At 45.3% G+C, this 14,431-nt stretch overlaps 1 protein-coding gene across 2 annotated transcripts in view; it reads left to right on the top strand.

Annotated features, from left to right (window-relative positions):
* The window catches only part of LOC137299552 (transducin-like enhancer protein 4), a 135,261-nt gene that overhangs the window by 105,526 nt on the left and 15,304 nt on the right, over positions 1-14,431 (top strand). For both annotated transcript variants that reach the window (XM_067968370.1, XM_067968371.1), the window contains 3 exons: positions 206-282; positions 3,598-3,847; positions 10,446-10,693. In XM_067968370.1, coding sequence (XP_067824471.1) covers positions 206-282; positions 3,598-3,847; positions 10,446-10,693 — 575 coding nt within the window. The remainder of the gene's footprint in view (positions 1-205; positions 283-3,597; positions 3,848-10,445; positions 10,694-14,431) is intronic.

Here is a 14,431-nt window from a genome sequence, read left to right on the forward strand (position 1 = left end):
AGAGGCAAGACTTTTTTCTCCACTTTATCTACTGACTGTGTCGACCACTCCTGAGGTTTTAAGTCACGTTCAAAGCAGAATTGTAATCCCTTTTTTTTTCTTCTCCGTCGATCTCCTTTCCAAAGAAAAATAAACTGGTTCCCAATTTCTAATCTAAAGTGTCCTGTTTATCTCTTGTTTTAACCCCATTTTTTGATGTGCCTAGGCTGGATTTGAGTCTCACTCTCACAAACGAGGCCCAGGACATCCCGGGAGCCTATCAGCAGCAGCTGCAGGAAAACCGTAAGTACCGTGAGAATAAAAGTGGAATAAAGTTTGCGAGTTTTGCTTTGTGCTCAACATGAGCTTGACATGTGGCTTCATATCTTACAAATACTTTATATGAAAGTTCTGCTTTCTTTTATTAGTGTAAGGAATCTTGCAACACCAGGTTATAGTCCAACAATTTTATTTTAAAATCACAAGCTTTCGGAGATTATCCCCTTCGTCAGGTGAGTGAGTGAAAGGTTCTCAAATCGCATATCTTATATTAGGCTGGGACACCATCACACCAATCAAAAGGTGTCGTTGGTGTTCAAACAGGCCAGTCACGGAGAACAGTACGTTCCAGTATACTGAATATACATTGTGTCAATTACACAGACAGAGAAAGAGACCCAAATGGCAGAGAGAGAGAGAGAGAGAGAGAGAGAGTATTAAGAACAGATAACTTTTTTTCCCTTTTGCTGGTGGGGTTACGTGTAGAGTGACATGAACCCAAGATCCTGGTTGAGGCCGTCCTCATGGGTGCAGAACTTGGCTATCAACTTCTGCTCAACGATTTTGCGTTGTCGTGTGTCTCGAAGGCCGCCTTGGAGAACGCTTACCCGAAGATCGGTGGCTAAATGTCCTTGACTGCTAAAGTGTTCCCCGACTGGGAGGGAACCCTCCTGTCTGGCGATTGTTGCGCGGTGTCCGTTCATCCGTTGTCGCAGCGTCTGCATGGTCTCGCCAATGTACCATGCTCCGGGGCATCCTTTCCTGCAACGTATGAGGTAGACAACGTTGGCCGAGTCACAGGAGTATGAACCATGTACCTGGTGGGTGGTGTCCTCTCGTGTGATGGTGGTATCCGTGTCGATGATCTGGCATGTCTTGCAGAGGTTGCCGTGGCAGGGTTGTGTGGTGTCATAAACGCTGTTCTCCTGAAAGCTGGGTAATTTGCTGTGAACGATGGTCTGTTTGAGGTTGGGTGGCTGTTTGAAGGCGAGTAGTGGAGGTGTGGGGATGGCCTTCGCGAGGTGTTCGTCGTCATCAATGACATGTTGAAGGCTGTGGAGAACATGGTGTAGTTTCTCCGCTCCGGGGAAGTACTGGACGATGAAGGGTACTCTGTTGGTTGCGTCCGTGTTTGTCTTCTGAGGAGGTCTATGCGATTCTTCGCTGTGGCCCGTCGGAACTGTCGATCGAAAAGTCGAGCGTCATATCCCGTTCTTACGAAAAAAGTTATCTGTTTTTAATATTCTCTCTCTCTCTCTCTCTCTCTCTCTCTCTGCCATTTGGGTCTCTTTCTCTCTGTCTGTGTAATTGACACAATGTATATTCAGTGTACTGGGACATACTGTTCTCCATGACTGGCCTGTTTGAACACCAACGACACCTTTTGATTGGTGTGATGGTGTCCCAGCCCAATATAAGATATGCGATTTGAGAACCTTTCACTCATTCACCTGACGAAGGGGATAATCTCCGAAAGCTTGTGATTTTAAAATAAAATTGTTGGACTATAACCTGGTGTTGTAAGATTCCTTACATTTGTCCACCCCAGTCCATCACCGGCACCTCCACATCATTCTTTTATTAGAATAGAGGTGACTTTGAGGGGTCCTGATAAGAGGCTGAAGTTAGAACAACAACAGTGACTTGAGGTGTAACAGTGGAGGAGAGGGAGGTGGAGGAATGTAGGGAAAAATTTCCATAACTAGACGGCTGAAGGCACGGCCACCAACTGGGGCGAAGGGAGGTGGCCAGAATTGGCAGAACCGAGGGCTAGAGGAGATTATGGAGATGGGGCGGGACGAGGCTATGAGGGAGTTTCAATATAAGGATGAGAATTTTAAATTGGAGGCGTTGGAGGACCAGGAGCCAAGGTAGATCAGCAATGACAGGCATGCTAGGAGAGCAGGGTGGTGCGGGATAGGATACAGGCAGCGGGGTTATGGATGAGCTGAAGTGTACAGTTGAGGATGGAGTCCAGCCAGGAAAGCATTGGAATAGTTTGGAGGTGACAAATGCATAGATGAGAGTTTCAGCAGCAGATGGGCTGACACCGGGGCAGCGGTGGGCGATGTTGTGGAGTTGGAAGTGGGCGGTCTCTGTGATGGGGGTTGGAAGCTCTGCTTGGGGTTGAATAGGATGCTGAGGTCTCAAACCATCTGGTTCAACATGAGACTCTGGCTGGGGAGGGGAATGGAATCAATGACAAGGGTACAGAGTTTCTGACGGGGACCAAAGACGATGGCCTAGAAATTCGGGAGCACCCAAGCTCGGGGTGGAGGAGTGCAGGATAAATACTGGGCCTCAGACCTCATTGTCATAGAACTGGCCTGACCGCTACGTGGCCCATTTCTAGGCCGATGGCATCGGTGTACGCAGGGGGAAATTACGGCTCATCCAATTTAGAATTAAGAAGGTGGGTGGAAGTTTTTTACACAAATAGTAATAGTTGTCAAATAAGTCAACATGGTGCCATTGGAACAATAGTTAAATGGTTATTCACGACATCCACTCTCTAGTTTGAGGTCACTTGAATTCCTTGATGTTCAGGGTCAATGATATCGGGGGTGGGGGTGGTGGGGGGGGGAGTTGATATCACAAGCATCTGCAGAATTATAAGTGGGTTCATAAGAATTAATGGGATCTGTTTCTGGAGAGAGAAAGAATTGATGGGGGCATAGTGTGAAGGTGGATAAATGGAGTTCAGATCTATCAAAAAGCTCACTGGGCCGAAAGGCCATTTCCAGCTTCTAAACATGACGCAGGTAGGAACAGGAGTAGGCCGTTCAGCCCCTCGAGCCTGTTCTGCCATTCACTTAGATCATGGCTGATCTGTATCTCAACTCCATTTACCTGCCTTGGTTCTGTAACCCTTAATACCCTTGCCTAACCAAAATCCATCAATCTCAGTTTTGAAATTTTCTATTGACCCCCAGTCTCAACAGCTTTTGGGGGAGTGAGTTCCAGATGTCCCCTACTGTGAAGAAATGCTTCCTGACATCACCCCTGAATGGTCTAGCTGTAATTTTAAGGTTATGCCCCCCTTATTCTGGAACCACCACCCCTCCACACGAGGGACTAGTTTCGCTATCTACCCTATCAACTCTTAAACACGATTAGATCACCCCTTAATCTTCTATACGCGAGGGAAAACATGCCTAGCCTGTGCAACCTGTCCTCGTAGTTTAACCCTTTTAGCCCCAGTATCATTCTGGTGAATCTACACTGCTCCCCCTCCAAGGCTAGTATATCCTTCCTGAGGTGCAGTGCTCCAGATGGCGTCTAACCATAGCTTGGTATAACTATAACTTACGACCTTTTTTTCCTGTCCTCTCTTAACAGTGCCTACTCATTCCACGTTGGAGCAGACAGACAGATGCAGCCTGTTGCTTTCCCGACTGATGCTCTCTCAGGCCCGGGAATCCCACGGCATGCCCGACAGATCAACAACCTTCCCCACGGAGAGGTGGTGTGCGCTGTAGCCGTCAGTAACTTCACAAAGCACGTGTACACGGGGGGAAAAGGCTGCGTGAAGGTGTGGGATATCAGTCAGCCAGGAAACAGGAGCCCGGTCTCACAGCTGGATTGTCTGGTAAAACAGTGTCCTTATTTATCTTTCTCTTGAAACCTTGCTATGGGTCATGCAGCGACTCGAATCGAGGGCACATTGCAGGAATAAAACCGTGCCCTTATGCATATAAACATTACTCATGCAGGGCAGTTTATTTAGGTTATTTATACAGGATATCCCAGCAGAGCACTCAAAAAGCTTGTTTATAGTGCATTCCTGCTCAATGGCAGCTTACAAACTCTACACTGCACAGGCTTAGCCTTGCATGTGTACTTTCGCAGCCCTGAAGAGGTTGCGTTCAGTTTGAAGCTGGGTCGTCTGAACTGAATGGCGATTCGTACTGTGTCTTGCCTATACTGTCTCTATAGACGAGTCCGTGAACTGGCTGCGATATATTCAGTAGCTTGCCTGGATTAAGGTGGTGATCCTCCCTTTTTTTTTTCCTCCACTCCCTTCTCTCACCAGAGAGGGCTGGAGGGAAAGAATAATCACAATTTGCAGATTGATGGCTAGTATGTGCTCAGGTAGCTGATTTCGGGCTAGGACAGCAGGAAGAGGGCTTCTGCACTGGATAAATCCACTGAGTCCAATAGAGGAACTACTTCCACTTCTTGACTGGGATTGTCTTGTGTTGCAAAGCATGGGACACACCGGCTTTAAAATTCTCGTCCTTGTTTTCAAACCCCTTCATGGCCCCACCCCTCCTTATCTCTGTAACCTCCTCCAGCCCTACAACCCTCTGAGATCTCTGCGCTACTCCAAATCTGGCCTCCTGCGCATCCCCGTTTTAATCACTCCACCATTGGCGGCCGTGTCTTCAGCTGCCTAGGCCCTAAGCTCTGAAATTCTCTCCTTAAATCTCTCCGACGCGCTCTCTCTCCTCCTCTTTAAGCCGCCCCTTAAAACATACCTCTTTGACCAAGCTTTTGGTCACCTGTCCTAATATCTCCTTATGTGGCTTGGTGTCAAATTTTGTTTCCTGTGAAGCGCCACAGGATGTTTTACTATGTTAAAGGGGCGAGTTATTGTCCTTGTCGTCGTCGTCGTCTTCCCTCATCACCCTCCCTCCCCCGCCTCCTCCCCCCCCGGGCACTGACCCACTGGCAAAAAGTTTCATGAGCATCAGTCAACCTCCAGTACTTTACCCAAGTAATGCCGGGAGCAGAAAAATCAGCCAAGATTCCCACTCCTGATCACTATCTAGTAATCCCTTACAGAAAGTACATGGGTGGGTGTTGGTGAGAATACAGTCAGGCTCAGCAGAGGTTCCTCCCCCCACCCCCCCCCAAGCACTGTTGAATTGCCTTCTTGTGTTAACTGCCTTGAATTATATGAAGAGTGGTCACTTGGGCAAGTTACTGGATAACTGATGACTGTACCCCAGTGTGAGTCAGCATCTACAGCAGAGAAGGCAAGTGGCAAATGCATGCCAGCCACATGTGTCTCCTGCTTTGCAACACAGGCAATCCCTGTCAAGAAGTGGGAGGTCGCTCCCAGTTAATGGCTGTGAGCTTACCAGCAATTATAGAATCATAGAAATGTATGGCTCAGAAGGAGGCCATTCAGCCCATCGTGTCATTGCCGGCTGAACACTAGTTATTTAGCCTAAATCCCACTTTCCAGCTCTTGGTCCATACCCTTGTAGGTTACGGCACTGCAGGTGCTCATCCAAGTTCTTTTCAAATGTGATGAGGGTTTCTGCCTCTACCACCCTTTCAGGCAGTGAGTTCCAGACCCCCACCTCCCTCTGGGTGAAAAAAATTTCTCCTCAGCTCCCCTCTAATCCTTCTACCAATTACTTTAAAAATTAGCTGAAGCTGCAGACCAGGAAAGGGCTGGGTTTGGCCCCCAGTCTGTCTTGTTAGCTGATCTCAGCCAGGGTGGTAGCAGGAGCCCCTCTCATCGGCCTCGGCCTCCCTGGGTCGGCGAGAGGGCTCCTGCTCCGGATAGTTATTCCGCAGGTCCTGCTTATGTGGGTGCCGAGTGGAGATGGAATTGGACTTGGCTTGCAGCCTAAAGGTCTTCTGACATTTGTACAAGGCCTACCCGTATATAATGGTCATTCGCCCAAATTGCCCACAGAATGGTACCCCAGTAAAAGACATCAACACTTTCAGGAGGGGGGAAAAAAAACTGGCTTGAGTTGGGGGAGGAAGGAGGTGGTTTTAACCTGAGCTACCACCCCAGTAAATGGCTTTATATACAATTGAAAGATTTTCTGGCATTTGGCTGCAGTCTTGTAGCTGTGGGCAAAGGAGCTAATACCAATATAAATGAGTCCTTTGCTTCTAACTGCTTGAACTTCATATCTTGTCATGTTTTATTGCATTGTTATAGAGTGCCTGATTCCTCTTCATTCCCGCACCCGCTCCCAAATGCTATCAGGAGCTATTACAGCACCTAATAAATGCCATTGGTTTTTGGCAGCCAGCCCAGTCCGTTAATCACTTAAGTATCAGAATAACAAATCTAAGCTCCACAATACAATTTATTTAGGTATTTACCATTTTGGCAAATGATCCCAGTAATCTAGCCCTCCCAAATGTTTTGCTTTGAGCTACGCTTGCAAGTCAGTGAGTTCAATGTGGTGCTGTTTGATTTGATACCCACAGTGTATGCAACACTGCAGTCTATTCAGCACTGGAGAGGAAGGAGGGCCAGGTCATAAACTGATCTAAAGGCTGATTTTTCTACTCCAGGCTAAGTTTAGACTTCTCTGCCGAGCCTATCGCTCAGAGCAAACAACAGTGTCAGCTGGCCGGTCGCAATCTTCCATGAATAATTATTTGTGGCTGCCTGCATGGCTTTGACCTGGTGCCAGACTAAAGGGCAAAGTGCCAAAATCTGGCCAGCATGTCAAATTTAAAGGGATGTGCACACTTAAAAGCGGCATATGGGGGACAAGTATTTCAAAGTGAACTTTTAATATTTGTCAGCCTTTATCAAGGTCAGGGGGTGGGGGAGGGGGAAAAGAAGCATGGAATTAATCCTTTTAAGACACTCCTTAAAACCTACCTCTTTGTCCTCACCTGTCCTAATATCTCCTTATGTGGATCTGTTTCAAATTTTGTTTGATGACATAGGAACATGAGTAGGCCATTCAGCCCCTCAAACTTGTTCCGCCATTCAATTAGATCAGAGCTGATCTGTATTTTAACTCCATCTACCCGCCTTGGTTCCGTGACCCTTAATACTATTGCCTGATCAAAATCTATCAATCTCACCCTTTGTGTGAAGAAGTGCTTTCTGACAACACCCCTGAATGGCCTAGTTCTAATTTAAGATTATGCCCCCTTGTTCTGGACTCTCCCACCAGATGAAATAGTTTCTCTCTATCTACCCTATCAAATCCTTTAATCATCTTAAACACCTCAATTAAATCACCCCATAATCTTCTATATTCAATGGAATACAAGCCTAGTCTATGCAACAATACTATATCTACTACCACACCTGAGAATAAATGAATAAGAAGATGGCACACTTTGAAGGAATCCAGCAAGGCGCGAGTACCTGGCCGTACTGTGCACCAGGTAGACAGCCTAAGATTATATGCTTCAAGGTGCTAGCCGTTTCCACATTTACTGCTTGCCCACTCCAAGCCTCGCACAAACTTTAGCTCTTTTATTGCATTCTCATCATACCTCACCAAGAAACTACCACAAACTTGCAGAGTAGAGCTAGCGGAATAACTCAGGTTGGCTGGTGGGCTCCCTCTGGTTCGCCGTAATATCCCCCACCGATATAACTGTCATGAATTTCTGAAAATGTCCAGTGCCTGTTCAGAAGACTAAGCAAAACGAGCTCTAAAGCTGGGCTCTGTATGGTAACCTCACCAATCCCAGTGGGGAGCTGTGCTTGAAGCGAGCCTGGGGTGAGGATAGAATCATAGAATGTTACAGCCATTTGGCCCATTGAGTCCGTGCCGGCTCTATGCATGAGCACTCCAGCTAGTCCCACTGCCCTGCCCTATCCCCGTAGCTCTGCACATTTTTTCGTTTCAAGTACTTATCCAGTTCCCTTTTGAATCTGCCTTCACCACTCCCTCGGGCAGTGCATTCCAGATCCTAACCATTCGCTGTGTTATATATATATAAAAATTTCCTCATGCCACCTTTGGTTCTTTTGTCAATCACCTTAAATCTATGCCCTCTGGTTCTTGACCCTTCCACCAATGGGAACAGTTTCTCTATATACTCTGTCTAGACCCTTCATGATTTTGAATACCTCTATCAAATCTCATCTCAACCTTGCCTGTTCCAAGGAGAACAATCCCAACTTCTCCAGTCTATCTCTGTAATTTGAGTCCCTCATCCCTGGAATCATTCTAGTAAATCTCCTTTGCACCCTCTCTTACGCCTTCACATCTTTCCTAAAGTGCGGTGCCCAGAACTGGACACAATACTCCAGTTGTGGCCGAACCAGTGTTTTATAAAGGTTCATCATGACTTCCTTGCTTTTGTACTCTATGCCTCTATTTATAAAACCCAAGAAGGACCCTGTGTGCTTTTTTTAAACTGCTTTCTCAACCTGCCCTACCACCTTCAAAGATTTATGCATATACACCCCCAAATCCCTCTGTTCCTCCACCCTTTTTAGAATTGTGCCCTCTAGTTTATATTGCCTCTCCTCATTTTTCCTACTGAAGTGCATCACCTCGCATTTTTCCACGTTAAACTTCATCTGCTACGTGTCTGCTCAAGCCACCAGAATGTCTATATCCTCTTGAAGTCTATCGCTAGCCTCCTCACTGTTCATTACCCTGCCAAGTTTTGTGTCATCTGCAAATTTTGAAATTGTGCCCTGTACTCCCAAGTCCAAGTCATTAATATATATCAAGAAAAGCAGTGGTCCCAGCACTGACCCCTGGGGAACACCACTGCACACCTCCCTCCAGTCCGCAAAACAACCGCTCACCACTACTCTCCGTTTCCTGTCATTTAGCCAATTCTGTATCCATGTTGCTATTGCCCCCTTTATTCCATGGGTCGCAATCTTAATAGCAAGCCTACCATGTGGCACTTTATCAAATGCTTTTTGAAAATCCATATACACCACATCAACTGCATTGCCCTCATTTATCCTCTGTTACCTCATCAAAAAAAACTCTTATCAAGTTAGTTAAACACGATTTGCCTTTAACAAATCTGTCCTGGCTTTCCCTAATCAATCCACACTCGTCCAAGTGACTGTTAATTCTGTCCCAAATTATCGTTTCCAAAAGTTTCCCCACCACCGAGGTTAAACTGACTGGCCTGTAGTTGCTGGGTTTATCTTTACACCCTTTTTTGATCGAGATAGGCCTACTGCTTTCTGCTTTGGGTACATTTCCTTGCTCACTCCCTTTTGAGAGCAAATCCTGCATTCCTCATAGCCACCAACAATGTAGACTGTGGTACGTTTTTATTATTTCTTCACTTGTTTCCCGCATTCTTCTTGTATTCTTACCCTCACCCCTCAAATCTGGTATAGTTTCCTTTGTAGTCGTGAGTTCTCAAGTATGTTTTTAACGATGGTCAATATTTCAGTTCATGGTTTATATTCTACATGTGATCCTTAAATCACAGGATTGAGATAAAACTCGAATGTGGGATGGATCTCCACCAGTCTCCCAGAAGTTTTATAAAGATGTGTCCTGATTCTATAGGATGATGCTATACTCCTTACTTTTAAAGGGACCCCACCGGGGGTGAAATTGGTCTTTGCCAGTAGTGTGAAACTGGTTCATAGTGAATCAGAAGTCCGTTTTACACCGTGCCTTTCCACTTACTTCAACAAAACAGCAAATCGAGTGAGGCGTAAAACGGGCTGCTGATTCGCTAGGAGCCTGCTTCGTGTTCCTGTTGTAGGCCATTTTCAACCCTCCCCCACCCCCCTACCCCCCTCCCCACATCTACAGATTTCATTAAATATTTTATCATGAGAAAAGCCATTAAAAAAGGAAAGGCTTGCATTTATATAGTGCCTTTCACGACCTCGGGAAGTCCCAAAGCATTTTACAGCCAATGAAGTACTTCTGAAGTGTAATCACTGTTGTAGTGTAGGAAATGCAGCAGCCAGTTTGTGCATAGGAGGATCCCACAAACAACAATGACCAGATAATCTGTTTTAGTGATGTTGGTTGAGGGATAAATATTGGCCAGGACACAGTGGAGAACTCCCTTGCTCTTCTTCATATAATGCCATGGGATCTTTTATGTCCACTTGAGGGGGCAGACGGGGCCTCTGTTTAATACCCCATTCAAAAGGTGGCACCTCCAACAGTGCCGCTGTCCCTCAGTACTGCACTGGAGTGTCAGCCTAGATTTTATGCTCAAGTCTCTGGAGTGGGACTTGAAACTTTTGACTCAGAGGAGAGAGTGCTACCACGAGAAAAGCCATTGGCCCTGATTAGAATGTTATCATGGCATCCCATCATTTTGACTCACCCTAATTTATTGCCACCTTGTAGGTTATTCCAAACATCTTACTACGTTAAACCGAAGCATTCTGCAACAGTGAGACATTTATAAGCATTTATGACTAGTAGCTTTTAGTGCTAGACTGTACTACTGAGCCCTCGAAAGGGCAGTTAATTAACTGTTGAATGTAATTTCTTTCTCTCTCTCTCTTTCTCCAGAACAGAGATAACTATATCCGTACCTGTAAACTCTTCCCCGATGGACGTAGTCTGATTGTGGGCGGAGAAGCCAACACAATTTCCATCTGGGATCTCGCGGCTCCAAGCCCACGAATAAAAGCTGAACTGACCTCGTCTGCCCCCGCTTGCTACGCGCTGGCAATTAGCCCAGATGCTAAAGTCTGTTTCTCCTGCTGCAGCGATGGAAGTATTTTTGTCTGGGATTTGCATAACGAAACACTCATTAGGTGAGTTAGTTTGAAGATCTAATGCAGGCGGCGGCAGAGAGAAGAAAGAGAGGTTCACTTTGTAATGGCTGTACGTTGGCTTATCATCTCGATAATTTATACTCTGGGTTTTATCAAATCATCTATTTGTTAAAATACTAAAAATCTTGTGCTTGCATACACTTCCTCTCTGCAAAACCTTATCTCCTGTTGTCATTTTTTTTCTCTCACGTTTGTGTCAACTTGACTCTCGCTGCTCCGTATCCACTTGGACGATATCAGAACCTGGAAGATGCTACAATATGACTTGACATACAAACTGCATAGAGTGAAGGTCTTCTCCAGTCTTTTCAAAGGTGGTCCGAGAAAACACTTGGTAAAACGAGGCTAGACACAAATCGTTAAGCTGCTTTACTTCACAGACAGCAAGTGAACATACAGAGCAGGCTACGATTAGACTCACTCAAATGAATCAATATAACTTGTCTGCGCTCCTCCAATTCTGGCCTCTTGTGCATCCCTGATTTTAATCGCTCCACCATTGGCAGCTGTGCCTTCTGCTTGCCTAGGCCTTAAGCTGTGGAATTCCCTCCCTAAACCTCTACCTCTCAATCCTTTAAGATGCTCCTTAAAACCTACCTCTTTGACCAAGCTTTTGGTCACCTGTGACTCGGTGTCAAATTTTGCTTGCTAACGTTCATGTGAAGCATTTTTAGAAAGTTTTAGTACATTAAAGGTGCTATATAAATGCAACTTGTTTTTGTCTATGCATAATAATACAAAATAATGAACACACTATGCTTCCCCACATCAGTGGGTCCTCTTTCTTGATTTAAAATAACTTCTAACGTTCTCATTGCCTTTGTTTGTCTTGTTGGCCAGCACGTAACTCTGACTCTATCTTTTACCGCTCTGTGCTCACAAGCAGAGAGGTGGGCCTACACTGGACAACCCCGGCTGAGCATCTTGTGACCAAGGGCCTTATAACACAAGGGGCGTGAGGTGTTTTTTGATTTGAGACAGGCAAATGAATTGCTTATTGTTTACAGTGCATGGGGAAATGACCTCAATACTTGCCTCATTAGCATTTTAGCCACCTTATGGCTCGGTGTCCTTTTTAAAAGAAAAAAACTTGCGCAAATATACTTTGTTTAAAAACAAAACTCTTAAATGTAACTGTGTTATCTTCTAAACCCTTTCTGTGGGGGAAAAATGGTCAAAAAAATCCCAAAACCTGAAAATTGGATTTTCTATTATTTTCTAACCCTCAATCCAATTTTTTGAAAGCTAGACACGCCGAGAACTATTCATCAAATCGTCTATAATTATAAAACCCTGCAATAATGACAATGTTTTCAATTTTCTGCAAACTTGAGTGACTTTCCACCAGGCTCTGGATCCCGTTGAAGCAACAAACGCCACTGGAACTGTCTGCTCCAAACTGCTTTGCTTCTGCGTCTTTTTATAAACCGTCCAAAACTTACATGGTTTTGTTGCACCACAGACAGTCTGTGAAGAAGCTTATAATCCATGTTTATAAAAATAAATGTAGATTCGGGTGTTCAAAACAGGACTATTTTGGAATTAGCGGGGGCGCAAAATGAGTGGTAGCCGAACGGCCACCCATTATACAGGCCACCTGAGTTTTTTCTTTCCATGAAGAATCCGCTACTGTCCGTGTTGCATCACCTCCCCTCCCCCCTCCGAAGTTGAATTTCACCCCCCCCCCAAGTGCCTTTTTAAAAAAAAAAGTGTCTCTGCATTCGCCTGTCACCATCTTTATCTGTTCAGCCGTCAGCTTCTCTGTCACAGATTGACGAGTGTCTTCTAGCCGTGGTGCGCGTCATGGTAACACAAGCACCAGTGTTTATGCAGGGGGTTGGGGAAGAAAGGGCTGTGTGCGGAGTTTAATTCCTGCCTAAGTGTGCATTCTATCGTAGCAAATGTAGTGCAGGGGCGGGGGGGGCGGCGGCGGAGAGATAGGGAAAGAGGTGGGTTATGCGGATTGGTGTTGGTGTGCTGGCCCATTCGTTGGGACATGGCTCAAACTGCCAGTTGACATCTTTGTCTTCAGTTTCCTGGTACCCCCTTACCTTACTGTAAATTCACCTCAGTTTTGCCTTCCTCCTGCAATCTCCTTTTAATACTCAAGCTTGGCACCACCTAATCAATGCTCCTCGATTTATCTTCTCTCCTACTTTCTTCGGCCTTCGTGCTTTGCTCCACCAAAGCCCAGGACCATCGACTTAAGTTTTTTTTTGAAATTGAGAAATCTGACGTAATCCTAAAATACAGATGGGGAAAATGATTATCTGTAAACTCTTATTACATAACTTGATGATGAAAAGCTTTTTCACCCTAGCAAGCAGGGAGCAACTCATGAATTTTGAAATCTATATTGAGTGTGTTTTTAAGAAAAAAAAATATGATGCCAGGAACTATTGGTGCATCTGTATTAGAAATGTTCCTGTTTATTGTAATAATGGATGTTTTGCTGCTAATTTATTCATTAATACAGCATGACTAGCAAAACATCTGATCTTAATTAGACTAGGCCAATATTTTCTGGCTCATTTCCTTTCACCAAGTTGCCTGTGTCTCGTCTCCCCTCCCCCCAATGCCTCTTGAAGATTGCTGCTAATCTATGACCACTACAAAAATATTGGTATCAAAGTAGATCTATGGAGTTGATTTTTGAGACCTCCGCACAATAACCATAATGTGTTGTGTTAACAGGCATTTAAAAATCTTCAATAACAATAGCTGGAGGGGATAAAAATCACTTATTCTCCTCACACATGCAAGATCATTTTGTCACTCGCAAATGTATTTCCTGTTGAACACACTTGGCTACCATAACAATAAAACCACAAGCTTTTTGTTATCGGGTTATGACAATCATTTCCGCCCCCCTCTTTATTTCTGGTTTTCCTGCAAGTTAGGTAGCGTTCTGAATTCTGAAGTGGACGTGCCCAGGCCCGATTAGAATCCTGTCCCGTCTTCGGGAACCAGGTGAACTGAAAATGCACAACTCACTGAAATAAATCACCTCACGAATGTGTGGTCACACTGCGCCTCTGACAGGCCGCACCTCTTGCCATATTATAAATTTGAAGCTTGCCAGATGCAAGCCTTAAGCCCTGGCTGGCCTCCAGCCTTGCACCCTCTGTAAACTTGAGCTCGTTCAAACCTCTGCTGCCCGTATCCTAACTCGCACCAAGTCCCGTTCACCCACCAACCCTGTGCTCTTTGACCTACGTTGGCTCCCGATTCGGCAACGCCTCAGTTTTAAAATTGTCACCCTTGTTTTCAAATCCCTCCATGGCCTCGCCCCTCCCTATCTCTGGAATCTCCTCCACCCAACGACCCTCCGAGATTCCTGTGCTCCTCCAATTCTGGCCTTTTGCACATCCCTGATTTTAATCGCTTCCCCCATCGGCGGCCATGCCTTCGGCTGCCTAGGCCCTAAACTCTGGAATTCCTTCCCTAAACCTCTCCATCTCTTTTAAGACACTCCTTAAAACCTACCTCTTTCACCTGACCGAATATCTCCTTATGTGGCTCGGTGTCAAATTTTGTTTGGGAATACCCCCTTGGGATGTTTTACTATGTTAAAGGTGCTATATAAATGCAAGTTGTTGTATGAAGCAATTAGTTATCAACAAATTTTTCAAAATAGAGGAGTTGGGAGTTCCTTTTTAAAATTGCACACTAATACCAAAACTCTTCGCTCCCTCCCTCCCCCTGCCCCCTATTTTA

The sequence above is a fragment of the Heptranchias perlo genome, chromosome 29 (assembly GCF_035084215.1).
Source record: "Heptranchias perlo isolate sHepPer1 chromosome 29, sHepPer1.hap1, whole genome shotgun sequence".
NCBI classification, from domain to species: domain Eukaryota; kingdom Metazoa; phylum Chordata; class Chondrichthyes; order Hexanchiformes; family Hexanchidae; genus Heptranchias; species Heptranchias perlo.